Source organism: Pongo pygmaeus, chromosome 6 (assembly GCF_028885625.2).
Source record: "Pongo pygmaeus isolate AG05252 chromosome 6, NHGRI_mPonPyg2-v2.0_pri, whole genome shotgun sequence".
Classification (NCBI taxonomy): domain Eukaryota; kingdom Metazoa; phylum Chordata; class Mammalia; order Primates; family Hominidae; genus Pongo; species Pongo pygmaeus.
In genome coordinates, this window is record NC_072379.2 from 9,816,553 (window position 1) to 9,833,450 (window position 16,898).

The window sequence follows — 16,898 nt, forward strand, 5'->3', positions numbered from 1 at the left end:
GTTGGGGCTGGGGGTGGGGTCCCCACTCTCCCTCAGAGCAAAGGTGAAGCCCCAACCCAAAGCCTTCCGTCCAGAGGTTCTCGGATAAGCAGCCCCCGCCGTGGTTTCCATCAGGCTGCTGACCAGAGCCAGCCTGACCAGGCGGGCCCTGCTTGGAGCCACTCATCCCTGTGGCTCTCCCCAGATAACGAGCAGCGGAGGCAGAACGGGAGAACACACATCAAATTTTATTGGGAGAAGGGAGTATTTACAGGAGCAGGTAAAAGAGAGGAAAGTCACACAGGGTGGAGAGGGGGCGGGGAGACTGTGGGTACAAGGCAGACAGGGAACACGGTGACCCCTGCACCCACCCCAACCCCAGGAAGGGCAGGGGAGCAGCGAGGGCCCAGGAAGACCGGGGCCGGGGAAGGACAGCAACAGGGTCTGAGTCCCTGGGCAGGGGGGCTCAGGGGCTTGTAAACATTGACCACTCTCAGAAGGGGATGGGGGTGGGAGAGGGCTCCCCCTATACTTCCTCACAGGGTTAAGGCCTCTCCAGGCTCATGGGCCCCCTAAGTCCAAAGTCTCTTTAGCTGGGGAGAAGGGGCAGGAAGAGTGTCCCCCTTCCCCTGCATTGGCTGCGGCAGAGGTGGGGGGGTTACATTCAGTCACAACAGGAGTCTCCCCCACACCTGGCAAGAGGGAAGGGGAGCTGGGGGCCAGCAGCAGCAAACACTCCCCCCGGCCCGTCACCCCTTATTGCTTTAGAGAGAATATTGTCTTTTCAGGAACGCTAACACTGTGGGAACCAGGGAGAGGCAGGTGGGGGCCCCCCACCCCGAGGCCAGCTTGATCCCCCATCACTGACCTAGTTGCCACTTTGGTGCAAAAAAAAAAAAAAAAAAAAAATTCCAACAACAAAAAACCAAACACCATTTTTCTGGGACTAGATGGGGAAAGAAACGGGCCACTCCCCATGTCCCCAGGGCAGGAGGGAGAAATACATTCATGGAGGGAGGCAGTGGCGAAGCCTTGCCCTAATACTGCACTCTGAGCAATGAGGTCAATGGGAGGAGCTGGATGAGAAACCCAAAAGACAGAACTGTTACAAAACCCAAAATGGGAGGAGACGAACCCAAGTAGGGGACTGGGAATAAGAAGTGGATGAGCAACAGAAGGGGCAGCCTCCTCTGACCCAGGAGCCGCACGCTTCTCTTCACCCCAACCTTACCCAACGGTAAAAAGCGCATCGTATCAGACCCGGGAGGCCACAAGCTCCTCTCCCATTTGGTCAGCGGAGGGGTCAGGTGCAGAGCTGGGTGGTCCACACCTCACGAGCTGGCTACAGGTTGTGGCCCCAGGCGGCAGCCCCTCCACTGTAACCCTAAGCCCAAAGCCACCCACTCCTTGCCTTTGAGGCCCCTCCTCCTGCCCCCTTCACTGGAGAAACAGCTCAGCCTTCTCTCTGCAGCCTCCGGAGCAATCATCCACCCCCGCCACTCACAGAGGTGAGGCAGGAGCCAGGCAGGGGTGAGGCGGGGGCTTGCGGCCCAAAGAATACATTCACGTGGCAAGGCAGAGAGCTGGGGCTTTCAGGTTCAAACCCAGGGTGTCCCCCAAAATGGCAGCGGTGGGAGACGCCCCTCACCAGGGCCAGAGTCAGAGTCCTGCTGCCCCACCCTGCCAGCCAGAGAGGTTGGCACGGCCTGGCTCCTCCTGTCTACTCCTCAGCCAGCCCAAGATGGCAGCCAGAGAGCTGGGGCCGCTCGTCCAATTTGTGCAACTGTCCCCCAGAGCAGCGAAGCCAAGGGGCTTTGGCCCCACCCCGGACACCTCAGCCAGCCACGGTGACAGGAGCTGCTCACAGCGGGCCCAGCGGGCGGGGCTCAGACAGGCCTCCTGTGCAAACTGCTGGCCCCCAGTTTCCAGTTACCCCATGACCCACCTTCCGGGGGGGTAAGTGTGGCCTTGGGGGCCAGGCAGGTCAGGTCCACGGGGCCTGTGTCCCCACTGCCCCAAAATAACAGTGTGTTTTTTTCTTTCAGCCTCCTAACCATTTTTTTTTTTTCATTTTTCATCTTTTTTCTTAAAAAAAAAAAACAAAAACCTCTGTGGACCTTCCATTGTCACACCCACTATCCTCACAGCAGGAAGGGGTGTTTAGAGTCTAGTTTTTAACAACATTTTTGCCTCTCCTAATGTTTTCTTCAAAGTCATTTAAAATTAAAAAAAATAAAAAGAAAAACCCCCTCCCCCAGTCTGTAAAGTGCCTCGTGGTGGGTGAGTTAAGGTGCATCGTGTGTTTGTAACAAGTGCTGGGGACCCCGCCCCTGCCTCTTCCTCTGCTCCCTGCGGGGAGCCTGCAGGCTGGGACCCTCGGTCCACGCCGCCGCGGCTGCCCCAGCCTACAGCCCAGGGGCTGGGGGTCCGGGCTGGTCAGTAGTCATCCACGCTCTCGATCTCACCAGAAGATCCGTGCAGGGAGTACCCTGAAGCCGGGGAGAAGCTGCGTCTGAGCTCTCTCCTGGGCTCCTCCTGCCCTGTGCCAAGGAAGTCCCGCTCCTGCCCCAGCCCAGCTCACCCAGGATGCTGGGGTCTGAGTGCAGCATCAGTGCCCGCCTCTTGGCCTTGCTGCCCTCCCCGGGGCCGAGTTTGGTGCTGTGGTTGGCCTGGAAGGCCGTCTGCAGCGAGGCGCTGCTCAGCCATGCCTCCTAAGGCAGCGGAGAGGAGGGTGAAGGTCAGAAGGCGCCAGGCAAGCCCACCCCAGCTGCTGGTGCCGGCTGCCTCACCTGCTGCTGCTGCCGCTGCTGGCTGGCTTTCTGCTTGGCCCTCCGCTCCAGGAATTGTTTGGCAAATTCTTTGGCTTCCAGCGTGTCCCCCAGGCAGGAACGGATATAATCGTGGACATCATAGGGGGATTCCACCTCCTTGAGGATCGCTACAGCCATGGGCACTGTAGGATGAGCGAGGGCTATCAGGGCCCCCTGGCCGGGTCTGGAGCCCCAGGTCCCACCCACCTCCTGGGAGCCGCTCGCCCACCGTCCAGGCTGCCCGTGGCGCTCAGCGTGTGCAGCATCTGCTCGCACCACTGGGTGAAGCCGTCCTGGGGCCTGGGAATGCCCTGCAGCAGCTTCAGCAGCTTCTCTTCTTCCTCCGTCTTTTTGCGAATGGGCCGACCTGATAGGTGGCTGTACGAATCACTGAAGGGGGTGGGTGAGTCAGGGTTGGAAATCAGCTGGCGGGAGTGGGGGGGTCTGCCACCTTCCCTCCCGGGGCCATCCCGGAACCTCCGGGTGCCACGCCCACCTGAGAGATGGGCTGCTCCGGCTGTTCTTCAGGCCGAGGCCACGGACCAGGCTCCCGCCGCTCTTGGGGGTGTCCTCCCAGAGCCCCAGGCCGCTGCTGCTGCCCCCACTCTTGTCTGGCCCGCCCCACAGTGGCCCAGCCTCAGACACCCACTGGTTCAGGGGGGCAGTGCCCAGGCCCCCAAGCTGCTACAGATGGCAGAAGATCAGAGTGGCTCAAACAAAGGCACCCCAGAAAAGCAGATGGGGAGGCTTGTTTACGTGGCAAACAGAGAGGGGTGAGGTGAGGGCTACAAGAGCTGTTGCCATCACAGGAGAGGCTGGGGCTGGGGCTTGGGCTGCACCAGTCTGGGTTCAGTGATCCCCCTCCCTGTGGCACCCTGGAAACCGTGTAGGGGGTGCCCGGGAGGTTCCCGGCCTGCTCACCACTCGGTGGTTGGGGGCCTGGGCCCGAGCTGGCTCCCGAGGTGGGGGCTGTTTGTGCAGCTGCCGCTCGCCCTCCAGCTGCAACTCCAAGAGCGTCTTCATGGACAGCCCCTGCTTGGCCAGGCCAGCCCAGAGTGGGGGCGGGGAGCTGGGTGCGGGGGGCACGGCAACCGCCTGCTGCTGCTGTAGCAACTTCAGCAACAGCTCCTGCTGCCGCACCTAAGAGGGGGACACGGTGAGGGGACCTGGCGAGGGTTCTCCCCCCAGCCAGCTGAGGCTCGGGAGCACCCACCTGCTTGCGCCGAAACAGCTCTTCCTCCTCCTGCCGCCGCTTCTGCTCCTCCTGCTGCTGCTGGCGGCGCTTCTCCTCCCGGCGCTTGCGTTCCTCTTCCTCCCGCTTTGCCCTGAGCTCCACTTCTCTGCGCTCCTGGAACTGAGACCAGTGGCCCATCAGAGGGGAGAGCTGCAGGGGACAGCTTGGGGCCTGCCTCGGTCCACCCTTCATTCCCAGGGCCTCAGCCCCAGAATGCCCACTCACTTTATGTTGCAGCTGGAGTTGTTCTAGAATTGGACCCTGAGTCGAAGAGTTAATTGGTATGTCCCAAAGACTGGCCTCACCACCTGCAGGGGGCAGGGGGGCAGAGGCGGCTGCAGGTGGGCACTCGGGCCCACTGATCTAGTCCAGCCGCGACAGTGGGCTCCCCAGCCAGAGTGGCAGCTAGGGGTGTGTGAGGGTGGGGAGCAGACCCCAGACCCCATTTCACCCGGAGACTGCCTTGCGGGTGGGGACCAGTCAGGCCACACACCTGACTGTGATGAGGCTGAGGTATGTACATCCCAGAGGCGGCCCGAATCCGGCACCGACAAGGACCGGCTCATCGTCGGGAGCAGGTTCTGGTCCCCGCCTCTGAGGAGCAAATTGTGGATTCTTAGGACCCCAAATCCATCTCTGGTCTGCCCCCGTCCCCCACCCTGTATCCTGAGGGCTCGCACGCACCACGCACCTGGGGGGTTTGAGCGCCTGGAGCTGCTGCAGGAATGCCGTGAGCTGCTGCTGCTGCTGCTGCGGCGGCGGCGGCGGCGGTGGCGGTGTCAGGTCCCCCAGAGCTGCCTTTTCTCGGAGCGCACATTGCGGGAGCTGGCGGCTGCAAATGGGACAGTGGAGATGGTGGGCCACAGAGCCAGCGCCGGGCCTTCTCCCAGCCCACCCCAGGCCCCCCATACCTGCTGACCAGCTGGAGAAACTGCTGGTGCTGCAGCTGCTGGTACAAGGCCGCAGCGGCCAACTCCTGCTGCTTCTTCAGCCGCTCCTGGTCCATGTTTCCCTGCTCAGGTGAGAGCTCCGCCAGTGCCCCCAGCAGGGAAGAGGGGACTCTGCTGGACTCCTGCCCGCACCCCTCACACCCTGTCCCTCCATGCAGGGGAGAAGCGGCTCACCAGCAGTGGGGGTGGTGAAGGCCCTGGGGCAAAGGGCACGCGGCCCCACATCTTGATCACCTCACCCAGAGGCTGGAAGCCCTCATCGCAGCCCCGCTTCACCAGCAGCGACATGGAGAAGTAGCCGGCCTGGAACCACTCTGCCATCTCCTGTGTCGTGAAGGGGCCTAGACAGGGAGTGAGGGAGCACTGTGACCACTGGGGTCACAGGCTATGCCGGAGACACCCTGAACCAGAACGGCCCTGAGCAGCCCTCCCATCCCACACAGGTACCTTGGATCTCGCCCTGCGGGTCCTTGTAGAACCACTTCCGGGCAGCCCCATGGCTGAGCGGGAGGGCAGTGGCGGCTGCGGAGTGGCGCAGGCCCTGGGTCTGCATGGCAGCCGTGAACTGCTCCTCCTCCAAGGAGCTGTCCTGCAGGGAGGCCACCAGCTTCTCCGCCTCCTGGATGCCCAGAAAGAGAAAAAAGGCTCAGCTGCCAATCTCAGCAACATCAGGATGGGGATGGGGATGGAGCTTGAGCTGGGGCCGGGGCTGGGGCCAAGCAGGTCAGGAGGTCAGAAGTGGGAAGGGTCCCTCCCGCTTTCTCAGGCCCCCACACCTGCTGCAGGTGCTTCAAGCCTTCATCATCCTCCAGATCTCCGGGTGGGCCAGCAGAGGAGCCCACCCCGGGACTCAGCTGGATCCCCCGAATATCATCTGGAAGGCATGAGACAGGAGGTGGAAGGAAGGGCGGGGAGGAGACAAGATAGCCTCCGCCTACTCTCACTCCAGAACACCATGCTCTTGTCACGGCTCCTAAATGTGAATGCCCTGTGTGCCCACCCCCACGAGAAGGGAGCACTTTCTCCCACAGCCCCAGCGCACCCGGGAGGTAGGCCATCCTCCCTTCCTACCTTCGGCCGCTGGGGGATCTTTCTCCGCAGCTTCGTCCCCATCCCCGTTTGTCCCCCAGAGCGGGCCCAGGGTGGGCAGTGGGGAGGGGGAGCTGGACTTCTCCTCCTGAGGAGGCAGTGGGGTCAGCTCCTTCCCACCTAGAAGAGGGAGATGGCCAGAGTTCAGAACCAAAGGCTGGGCCTGCCACACGAGTTAGCACAAGCCCTTGAGTGTGGCTGGCACCGCGGGTCACACTCCCTTGGGCCGAGTCCACCACTTCACTTGGGTCAACTCAACTAATGGCGGAGGGAATGCAGTGCCCTGACCCTCGCCTCCACGCTGCCAGACGCGGCAGGAACACATCACAACACCGCACAGCACCGCACAGCACCACACAACACCACACAACACCGCAGACCTCACTCCAGGTTCTACAGCTTCTTCAAGGGACTTTCAAAGGTCATTTTGATTACGCTTGATTTCTTTCTGGTACACTGCCTTGAAGACACAGCTCTGCTACCCTCTGGTTCCTCCCCACCTCTCAGCACTCTTCCAGTTCTAAGTAGCCTGATCCTACCGGTAGGTGGGTAGCCAATGGCCAGCCCGGCAAAGAACCCCGGTGCCCGCCCGACCCGGCCCCAGGCCCGCTGGGCACCCCGTGGCTCACCCGCCTCAGGGCCTTCCTCCTCTAGCCCTTCGGAAGGCTCCTCCTCCTCCTCCAACCCTTGGAAGTCCAGCTCCTGCTCCTCAGGAATGGGCTCCTTGGGGCCCTTCTGCATGGGGCCGGGGTGGGGAGCAGAGAACAGTTGGGTGGGTGGGGAGGAAGAGGACCCCGGAAGGGCAGGTTCCCACCCTCGCCTCCTCACAGATACCTTGAGAGGCAAGAAGGCCCCAGAGGCATCAAAGGTGCCCATTTCTTCATCCTCATCGTCCAGGCACCACTCTGGGAGCCCATCCTTGTCCTCCTCAAAGCCGTCAGGCGCTCGGCACCGCCGCAGGTGAGAGCTGCCTCCCCCTCCCCGCCCCTCCTCTTCACCACACCCTCCTCGATCCCCTCGCAAATCAAATTCAAACTTGCGCCTCCGTTCCCCATGTTCCCGCCAGCCAGCAGAGCGGGGACCGCCATCTGCGCAGGAAAAGTCAGGGAGAAGAAGAGTGGGTACCCAAGCGAAGCCGGCGGCCCCCTCTGCTGCAGCTCACGGAGCGCCTCCAGGGCTGCTGTCCCAGCTGCTCCCACACCAGCCAGCCTCTGCTCCCTCCCCGTGGCTACAGGAGCCCACCCTCTCATTAGTTCCTGCTCCCCACTGCCCCCGCCAATGCTACTGGGCCCCAACCTCACCAGGGCTGGCAGAGCGCCAGCGGTCGCCGTCTCGCCGGGGCCCTGCCCCGAGCCTCCAGCTGCCCTCCTCCTCCTCCTCCTGCTCCTCCCGTAGGGAGCGCCAGTTCTCGCTGTCTGAGCGGGCGTGCTCCTTCCTTGGGCCAGCCCCTCCCTCCTCAAACCCACATCGTGCTGCGAGACGGGAAGAGAGGGGCAGTTATTACAAAGGCAGCGTGGTGCCTGGACCCTCAGGAAATGTGGGGGGGGAAGCTCCAGGCCCTCCTGCCCCCAGCACCTCCAAAATAAGCACCCCCAGACTGGGCCACCCATCTTGGTCCTCCCTGCCGCCGCGGCCGCCATCCTCAGCAGCCTCGTACCTCCATCCCGCCTTGCTGACTTCTCAAACCGCCTCTCGCCTCTGCAGTAGGGGAAACGTGTGGGTCAGAAACAGTACAGCCTCCCCTGCCACCCTGTGCGACTGCCCCATGCCTTGTCCACTGTGCCCTGAGGCAGTGGAGGGAGGGAGGGGACAAAGGAAACCAGGGGTCAGGAGCACTGCGATCTCTGACAGGGCTTATCTGGTGGGCCTCTGTTACCCTCTAGCGACAGGACCCAGGCCTCCCCTCCCTGGCCTGCCCTGCTCTATGCCGCACCCCCTCCCGGCCCCACCTGTCATCCCAGCTCTGGCTGCGCTGGATCTCCCGGGGGCTTCGTCCAAAGGCCCCATCGCCTTCTTCGATGCTTCTTTGGTAAAAGCAGCTGTCACCACGGCCGCGGCCTAGAGAAGAGGCCAGATGCACACTGAACCTGCTGCACGTCCTCGAAGTCAGCGGCCCAGATCTGCCCGTCCCCAGGACACGCCATCACCCCTCTACCTCGGCTCCGCGTGCTGCCCCTGCCTCGGGAGGTGCCAGCCAGGGGGGGGCCAGCCCCTTTCCCCATCAGCCTCAGCACAGCCACGCTGTTCACTGACAGGGAGAAGTTTCTCTGAGGAGGGAGCCAGGGGCGGGAGTGAGGACCCAGGCATCCGACCACCCCCACCCCCACCCCCACCCCACAGCACCCTCCCGGCCTGTCTCCTCAGCGCTGGCCCCTCTCCTCCTAACTCGACCCATGGCCTCCCTTCCCGGGCTCCCACAGCCTCAGCTCCTGGCCCAGTCCCACCTGTTCCTCCTCAGTCAGCGGCTCCAGGGCCAGGGGCTGCAGTGGCTCGTCTTGCAGCACCGCAGCAAACTCCTTGTCCTGCAGCTCTTCCGGGATCTGGCGGTGGGGTGGGACAGCCAAGACACCACATGCTGCCAGATCCCCTCCACAGGCAGAGGCCACCACCGCCAACCCCCATCGCCCACGCACCCACCTTGTTCTCCTTGACGTAGAGAGCCAGCATTTCCTCTCGCCCATAACGGTAGTCAGCCAGCTTGTATTTGGGCATGGCAGGGGACGGGGGTGGGGAGGCCACGCTGCCACCCCCGGACAGGGCCCTGAGCCTGGACATGACACAGAGAGAAGAAGACGGAGGTCAGGGCAGCCTGACTGTGCTTTCTTGAATCTCCATGGCAGCCGAGGCACAAGTGACTCACCACTCAGGCCCAAAGTTGAGTGTCTCTGCTGCCATCGTGGGGCTGGGCGTGTTTCTGAGAGGCCGGGGGTGGGGAGGAGGGGACCTGGCGTTCACTCTCCAAACACCTGTGGGGGAATACGGACCATGAAAAACAGCACACGAAGGAGACCTTTAAAGCGCAGGGAGGACTCCATGGGGGACATCCTGGTGGGCACGACAATGGGCCCCAGACTAGCCGGTGGGTCACCTGGGGTCTAAAAGGACTCACCTGAGCCAGCCACGTGGCCACTCACACCATGAGTTACCCAGAGATGAGTCCAGACGGTGAAAGACCTGGGGGAGGCGAGGAGATGGGAAGCTCGAGTCCTTCCGGCCTCCGCAGGGCAACCTCCCTCGGCCCGGGGCTCACCTGGCAGCCTGGCCCGGGAAGCAGGAGGGCAGGGGCTGGTGCTGGAGTGAACGAGGGTCCCCAAACCACTGGGAATTGGTCTGGCCTCAGTAGAGCCTGGGAGGGACCTTCACATCTGGGAAAGACCCTTAAGGAGAGCAGGGGGCAGGAGGTAGGGTTCAGGACATGGCTCTGCAGGCAGCCCTGCCCTGCCCCGCGTGACGGGAGAGGTCCATTCGCCAGGTGGTGTCTCTGGGCATCGGCACCCTCACCACCCTCTCTGGGAGGCTGAGACAGGAGGCGCAGTGCAGAACTCGGGGAGGGAGGCAGCCGAGGCCAGGATGGACGTTCAGGGCAAAGATAAAACAAAAACAAGCAAGCAAGCAAAAACCCACTAGAGCCACAAATAGCTTCCAGAGAAAAGGTCAGTTATGGAGAGAAGGATTAGAAATAAATCTAGGAGCAAAATTCTTTCCCTCATGAAAAAAATCAGTTGGCTGCTCAGCAGCTCAAATCCAGGGGCTTGGTCTGGGGAGAAACCCAGTGAAAAGGAGCAGGAGGTGACTCTAGGGCCACAGACGGGTACACGACGAGGCCTCCAGGCAGGCAAGCCTGAGCCAAGGCACCTCGGGCTGGTTTCCCCCACAGGAATCACACCCAGACCACCGCCCCCAATCAATAATGGAGGCTCAAACAACCAAGCCACCAAGGGAACGAGGATCTCAGGATACCGGCTGGGAAGCAGCCTCTGGCACCATCAGGTGGAAATAAGGTCAGGGCAATGGAGGCTGGTGGGGGCGCGGTGGCAGCCTGTTCCTCTAAGGGACGACGGAGGGTACTCTCAGGAGGCGGTGCATCCCTGGGGACCCGGGCAGAGGACTCAGGCGGGTGGGCGGGGTCCAGGTGCTGGGCTGTTGTCACTGGCTGGGAGGGAGGCTGGCCCGGCTTGGTGCTGCAGCTCCCATCAACTCCAGGACGCCACAGTCTGGGAAAGAAGAGGAAGGGGGTTCAACCAGGGTGTTGAGGGGGAAAAGCCATCAGCCCTAGCTGAGCCAGCAGCCCATGACAAGCCAAGGCCTGCTCAGAGTCCACGCACCCCAGGGGGAAACACCAGGCTCAGAGGCAACCCAAGGCCAGGCTGGCCTCCCCTGGGACCTCTCCTTCCTCAGCCTCGGCTGGATGCTCCGGTGGTGGGTGCTCCATGCCACGAAAAGCCACCAGCCTGTCACTGACTGCAGGTGGCATCCTAGAGCAATCTGGGGACTGGATGAGCCTTGAGGACATGACGCTAAGAGAAACAGACCAGCCAAAAAAGGAGAGCTACCCCTTACTTCTCTTGCATGAGGTCTCTAGAGCAATCACTCATTGAGGGAGGAAGGTAGAAGGGCAGCCGCCAGGGGCTGAGGGGACAGGGAGCTGTTGCTGAAGGGTCCAAAGCCTCAACTGAGGAGGGGATCCCGGGGCCGCTGGTGGTCATGGCCGCACACCAATGTGAGTGTACTTAGTACCACAGAATGGCACAGTTAGAGACAGTTAAAGTCTCCAAATTTTGTTGTGTATTTTACCACAATAATCACTTTTTAAAAAAAGCTTTAGGGAACAAAAGGTATCTGGAGATAACCACCGCATACCTAAGTTTTCCCCACTCCAAGAAAAACACCCCACATTCCTTCAAACCAGCCTTAGGAGAGGCCGTTTTGAGCCTCCTCCAGTTCATTCCTTCTAGAAGGCCAGAAGCTCATCCTGGAGGCATAAGGGTGGGAGAGAGTAGAACAGAAAAGGGACCACCTGGCCAGCACAACGGCTTATGCCTATAATCCCAGCACTGTGGGAGGCTTGAAGAGAGGAGTCCGAGACCAGCCTGAGTAACAGAACAAGGCCACGACTCTAGAGAAACAATTCTAAACATTTTTTGAAAAAGAAAAAGTGGCCGGGCGTGGTGGCTCATGCCTGTAATCCCAGCACTTTGGGAGGCCGAGGCGGGCAGATCACCTGAGGTCAGGAGTTTGAGACCAGCCTGGCCAACGTGGCAAAACCGTCTCTACTAAAAATACAAAAATTAGCCAGTCCTGGTGGTAGGTGCCTGTAATCCCAGCTACTCGGGGGGCTGAGGCAGGAGAATCGCTTGAACCCAGGAGGCGGAGGTTGCAGTGAGCTGAGATCGCACCCCTGCACTCCAGCCTGGGCAACAGAGCAAGACTCTGTCTCAAAAAAAAAAAAAAAAAATTTAAAGCAATGGCCTCACACTGCCCCCTGCCAGGCGCAGCAAGGGCAGCTCTCCTAGGTGCCTCCGGCTCGAGTCACCCATCCTGGCTGTGTCTTGGCTGCAAGGGGCACACAAAGGGGGAGTGGCTCATGCAGCCTGAGGACAGCAACACCAAGACAGGGGAGAGAGCAGGCCCAGAGCAGGAAAAAGCCCATGCCACCCTGCTTCTTGGGAAGAAACCAGGAGAGTGAGGTTAACTCTCTAGGCACCCCCACAGCAGGGTCTGGTGCCAGAAGCTGGTGGTGCCTGGCTCCTTCCTTGGACTAAAGGAACTAGTGGCACACCTTGCAGGCCACCATGGGGCTCCCACCCTCCAACAGGTTCTGGACTGGGGGCCCCTCTGCTCCTCAAAGGGCTCTTGGCCAAGTCTAGAGACGTTCTGGGTTGTCACCACTGGGCAGGGGGTGCACAGGGCAGCCCCACAGCCAAGAGCTATGTGACTCCAGATACCAAGCACGCCAGTGCTGAGACGCCCTCCTCTGCGCCACGAGCACGGGCACGGGCACAGCCCTCAGGGGTCTACTGGGCCAAGGGGAAGGCAAGGGAAGCCAGGTGTGTGAACGCTGGGTCATTCTCCTCTCTGAACAGCAGGGACATCATTCTCTAATTACACTGTCCCACGAGGGAAATCTGAAATCCTGCCAGGAGGAAATCTTTGAGGAAAGAATAGATTTTTCTTTTTTTTTTTTTTTTAAGAAAAACTGCCTAAGTTTGTCTATTGCAAGCTCTCAAAGCCAGGTATCTGATCCCTGTCCAATGAAGACAAGAGCAGGAGGTGGTGGGGGCTGGGGTACTGCCACCTGCCCGTCTCAGCTTACCCGCCTGAGCTTTCTCAGCTCAGGGTCTCCTTCTCACAGACCCCTTCCAGCCTGTCCCCCGCCCTGGCCCTGCCCTCAAGCCTCGGCCTACTTCGGCTCCTCGCTCCCTCCCCACCCCTTCTCTTTCTCGGGCCTGTCTACCCTCACTCCCCCAGCATCTGAATCAATGCTTTTGAAAGACTGCCCCCTGCCGGAGACACGGGGAGAGGACACGTTGGGCCCGGGTGCTCCAGTAGGCGCCAGGGCGCGCGGGAAAGGGAGCCTGCTCTCTGGGGCTCAGAACTCAAGAGAGAAGGAAAAGACGGAGAACAGGCGGTCCCAGTGCACATTCAGCTAAGAACATTATCTCCTCACTCCATCACCCCTAAAATTAGCTCCAACACGGAGCACTGTGCCTTGGCACAGAACAGGGCCACTTAACAGAAGCACAGTCCCCAATTCCCCAACACTGGAACAACCGCCCAGCCCCAGGCCTGCTGGAGGGGACCTGGCCCTTTCTCAGGATGGAGATTCTCCAAGCGTGGTAGGGTGAGGAGGCTGAAGCTTAAAAAAGAGATGCAAGCCCGCATTCCTCGCGGCTGGTCGGTTATCCCAGCTCTCTCCTCTCTTGAGCCATCCCAGCAAATCACACCACCGCTTGGCAACTGTCTACAAATTAACAGTTTTCAAAGGATTTTCACTCTTTACCTTCTGTGATCCCTTTTGCCCACTTGCCCAGCCTTGGGCTCCAGCCAGGGAAAACAAGGAGGAAGCTGCTCTGACGGCGTGCCCCGACAACCTTGACACTATGCAAGACTGGAGGTGCGCACGGTGGCAGTAACCATCCCAAACTCTCAAGCATTATTCTGTGAGTTTGAAGCCATTTTACATTTGTTAGACTTTCAACATCCTTCATCTAGCCTCCTCCTCTCATCTTCTCTCCTCTAAAGTGGGCTATTTTTCTTTAATTCCCAAATTCCAACAGCAGATGTAAAAGTTAGGGCTAACGCATCAGATCACGAACACAAGACTGATGTGTCCAACAGCAGAAAAAGCTAGTCCAGAAGTTTAAGCACATGGTCCACTTGACCAACCACCACATGGGACCCTGAGGGCCCCTGGTCCCCAGGCAATGGCAGGGACACCAAGTCCAGGTCTACCCTCAAATCCTTCCCAACGGCACGACAGACCGCTGGGGGACCAAGACCTACAATCTAAGAAAATCAGATCGGAGCTGGCTAGCCTGGTGGAGGGTGGCTAGCCTAGGTCTGCAAAGGGCACAGGAAAGACAGGAAGGAGAAAGAACCCCAAATCCCCCATGTCGGCAGCAAAGGAGAGACCCTTACTGGTACCACCGATGGTGTTTCCATGCCAAAGGCGAGGGGTTGGCGGGGTTCTAAATTGAAACTGCTATATAGACTCGAAGGGGCAGTGCAAAAGAGGATGGGAAAGCTGACGATCTTCCAGAACGACACTTTGAGAGGCAGGAGAGAAGTAAGGCTTGGGTGGCTAGAAAAAAAAAAATCCAATCCAGCTAACAATTCGGTTAACGTAAGTCTTTATGTACCATCTCCTAGTTCCCAGCACTAGGATGCAACAGACCTGGAGTCTGACCGGGAATGCGAGTAATGACTGTATAACAGGGAAGAGAGACGAGGGGCTTTTAAAAAGTTACTCGGCAATTTTTTTTTTTTTTTTTTTTTTAAGGCAAAGTGTGAGAGCTGTGGCCAGGGAGCTGCTGCACCGAGGGGCATGAGCTGTGGCCAGGGAGCTGCTGCACCGAAGGGCCTGGCCTGGGACGGGGAGGGCAAGCAGTAGTCTCTGCTAAGGAAGGTGTTTCCCGCGGCCGAGCAACTGGGAAGAAGGAGACCCCAATGACCCAGCACTAAGATCGCCGGAGCGAAAGGAAACAGAGGTGAGGAGGACCCAGGCGAGGCGCCTGGGTGGAGGGGAAGGCTTCCATGTTGGCCAAAGTCGTGGAACGCTTGGACTTGGGGAACCGCAAGGCCCAGATCGTTCCGAGGGGAACCCAAAGGCGCGCTGGGGAGAACTCCGAGAAACGCGGGGCCCGGCACCCTAGGACGCTAGGGTCGGGGGCCCCCAGGCGGCCCAGGGTTGGGCTTGGCAGGGGCCCGGGGGCGACCGTTAGGAGCGCGGGGGTGGAAGGCAGCGCGCCGGCCCGGGAGGACGGCGTGCCCTTCAGGGAGGGGCGCCAGGTGCGAGGGGGGCGAGCGGTCGCCCCCTAAGCCGGGCGCCGGCCTCCCGGGGCCTCCCCGAGGCTGGCCGGCTCTGGGGGAGGGTCCCGGCGGCGGGGAGGGGCCGGAGCGGGCGGGAGGGCGGGCGGACGCACCGGGCGGCGGCGGCCTCGGGGAGGAGACGGGGGAGGGTCCTCGCTGGCGGCCCGCGCGCTGGCTCCGGCGCTTCCCTAGCTCGCGGGCTCGGCGCGGCCGCCGCGGCGTCGGGGGCGGGCCTGCCCCGGGGCTGGGCTGCGGGCCGGGGGCCGCGGGGCCACCAGGCCGCCGGGCGCTTACCGCGGGCGGCGCGAGGGTCCGGTCCCGGGGCGTGGGCGGCGCGCTGCGGGCGGGGGCCGGGGACGGCGACTGCGGCGGGGGAGGGGGCGCTGGCGCTCCCGCGGCGGCCGCTCCTCTGTGTTTGTGTTTGTAGCAAGATGGCTGCCCGCCTCGCACCACGTGACGCGGACGCGGGGCCGCCCCCTCCGCCGCCGCCGCCGCCGCCGCCGCCGCCGCCGCCGTCGCCGCGACCTCCCTCCGCGGCTCCGGCCCGCGCCACCTCTCCTCGTGCGCTGCTCGCGTGCCCCGCGCGCCACTGCCCGGACGCCCGTCGCCCCCGACAGCCCCCCCTTTTCCGCCCCGGCACGTGACCCGGGCGCCCGGCTGGTCACGTGACGGGGGCCCCCAGCTGCGGGCGGGGTCCGCCCCGGAGCGGTCCCCTCTCTCCCACCTCCCCCGGCCCCGCGACGCGCGACCCTTGGGACCGAGGCCGCGGCCTCTCTGGTGGTCCGGTTTCCTCCACGAAGCCCGCCTGGATGACAGGAGACAATAAAATCCAGAACCCTTCATCAGGCGTCCTAGGATGTGTGAAATAAGTGGCTCAGGCAGATGAGTTGACTCTCAGGAGCCTCTTTATTTTATTTTTATTATTTATTTAATTATTGAGACAGAGTGTCGCTCTGTCCCCCAGGTTGCAGTGCAGTGGCGCGATCTCGGCTCACTGCAACCTCCGCCTCCTGGGTTCAAGTGATTCTCATGCCTTGGCCTCCTGAGTAGCTGAGATTACAAGCACACACCACCACGTTCGGCTTATTTTTGTTGGCCAGGCTGGTCTAGAACTCCTGACCTCAAGTGATCCGCCTGCCTCGCCCTCCCAAAGTGCTGGGATTACAGGCGTGAGCCACCGCGCCCTGCCCCTATTTATTTTTTTGAAGCAGGGTCTCACTCTGTCGCCCAGGCTGCAGTGTACTAGCCCGATCGCGGCTTACGGCAGCCTCCAACTCCCGTGTCTCAAGCAATCCTCCCATCTCAGCCTCCTGAATTGATGGGACTATAGGTGTGCACCACCACGCCCAGATAACTTTTTTATTCTCTGTAAAGACGGGGGCGGGTGGCGTGTCTCATAACATTGCCCAGGCTGGTCTTGAACTCCTGGCCTCAAGGGATCCTCCTGCCACAGCCTCTTGAGTAGCTGGGACTACAGCCGTGTGCCACCACACCCAACTAATTTTTTAAATTTATTGTATTTGTTGTTTGTTTGTTTTCCAAGACAGAATCTTGCTCTGTCGCCTAGGCTGGAGTGCAGTGGCTTGATCACAGTTAACTGCATCCTCCGCCTCCTGGGCTCAAGCAATCCTCCTGCCTCAAGCGCCCTGAGTAGCTAGGACTACCAGGGCACACCACCACGCCCAGCTTTTTTTTTTTTTTTTTTTTGTAGAGACAGGGTTTCCCCCATGTTGCCCAGGCTGGTCTTGAACTCCTGGACCCAAATGATCTTCCTTCCAAAGTGCCGGGATTACAGGCATGAGCCGCCACGCCTGGCCTCTCAAAAGCCTCTGTTTCTCTTACAGAAGGATGTTAACACTGCTCTGCACCCAACCCCCGACCCCCAACGCCACACTCCTCCTTGAGTACTGTAAGAATTAAAATAAGTGAATGTGAAAGGCTTTGACAAGAGAGAAACTGCTATGCAAATGTGAGGTGACTGAAACCCCCTTTGTTTAAGAAAAGGACTTTTCAAGAACGACTCGCTAAACTTTCTCAAGGCTTGAAAGTTCCGCGTATGCTTTCACCTTTTTCTTTGGAAGTTACTCCAGAATGTATACCTTACTTCCCAGAAGCCTAAAAGAGCTGTCGCCCAACACAATGTAATCCTCAAAACAAGGAAAAGGTAAGTTCGTGACTTGGAATTTGAGTGCCTAGTCTTGCCATGATAGAGTGTTGACTTCAGGAACTATTATACCTGGAACAACTTTTGTTTCCCCCACCAAGTACTACTAGGCTTCTCTGCACTTGGAGTTTTCCTGTCTGTTT

General features: G+C 60.5%; 1 protein-coding gene across 13 annotated transcripts; it reads right to left on the bottom strand.

Moving 5' to 3' along the window:
• Window positions 1-207: 207 nt before the first annotated feature.
• Window positions 208-15,193, bottom strand: GIGYF1 (GRB10 interacting GYF protein 1). Of its 13 annotated transcripts, none has more exons than XM_063668177.1 (28): window positions 14,886-15,192; window positions 10,023-10,276; window positions 9,313-9,439; window positions 9,172-9,236; window positions 8,923-9,028; window positions 8,700-8,829; window positions 8,507-8,602; window positions 8,218-8,329; window positions 8,012-8,120; window positions 7,720-7,760; window positions 7,364-7,534; window positions 6,897-7,150; window positions 6,692-6,797; window positions 6,045-6,182; window positions 5,750-5,847; window positions 5,421-5,592; window positions 5,148-5,314; window positions 4,935-5,035; window positions 4,715-4,855; window positions 4,517-4,617; window positions 4,249-4,331; window positions 4,003-4,143; window positions 3,711-3,929; window positions 3,286-3,473; window positions 3,019-3,179; window positions 2,769-2,932; window positions 2,561-2,690; window positions 208-2,485 (listed from the first exon to the last, which is right to left on the bottom strand). In XM_063668177.1, the coding sequence occupies exons 5-28, from the start codon at window positions 8,955-8,957 to the stop codon at window positions 2,385-2,387; spliced, it is 3,159 nt and encodes a 1,052-aa protein (XP_063524247.1). In that variant the 5' UTR covers window positions 8,958-9,028; window positions 9,172-9,236; window positions 9,313-9,439; window positions 10,023-10,276; window positions 14,886-15,192; the 3' UTR covers window positions 208-2,384. The 13 variants fall into 13 exon arrangements, with proteins under 13 accessions (XP_063524247.1, XP_063524249.1, XP_054352375.1 ...); XM_063668179.1 differs by having other exon boundaries at window positions 208-2,468; window positions 3,286-3,470; window positions 14,886-15,191; XM_054496400.2 differs by having other exon boundaries at window positions 208-2,468; window positions 14,886-15,190.
• Between the last annotated feature and the right edge of the window lie 1,705 nt (window positions 15,194-16,898).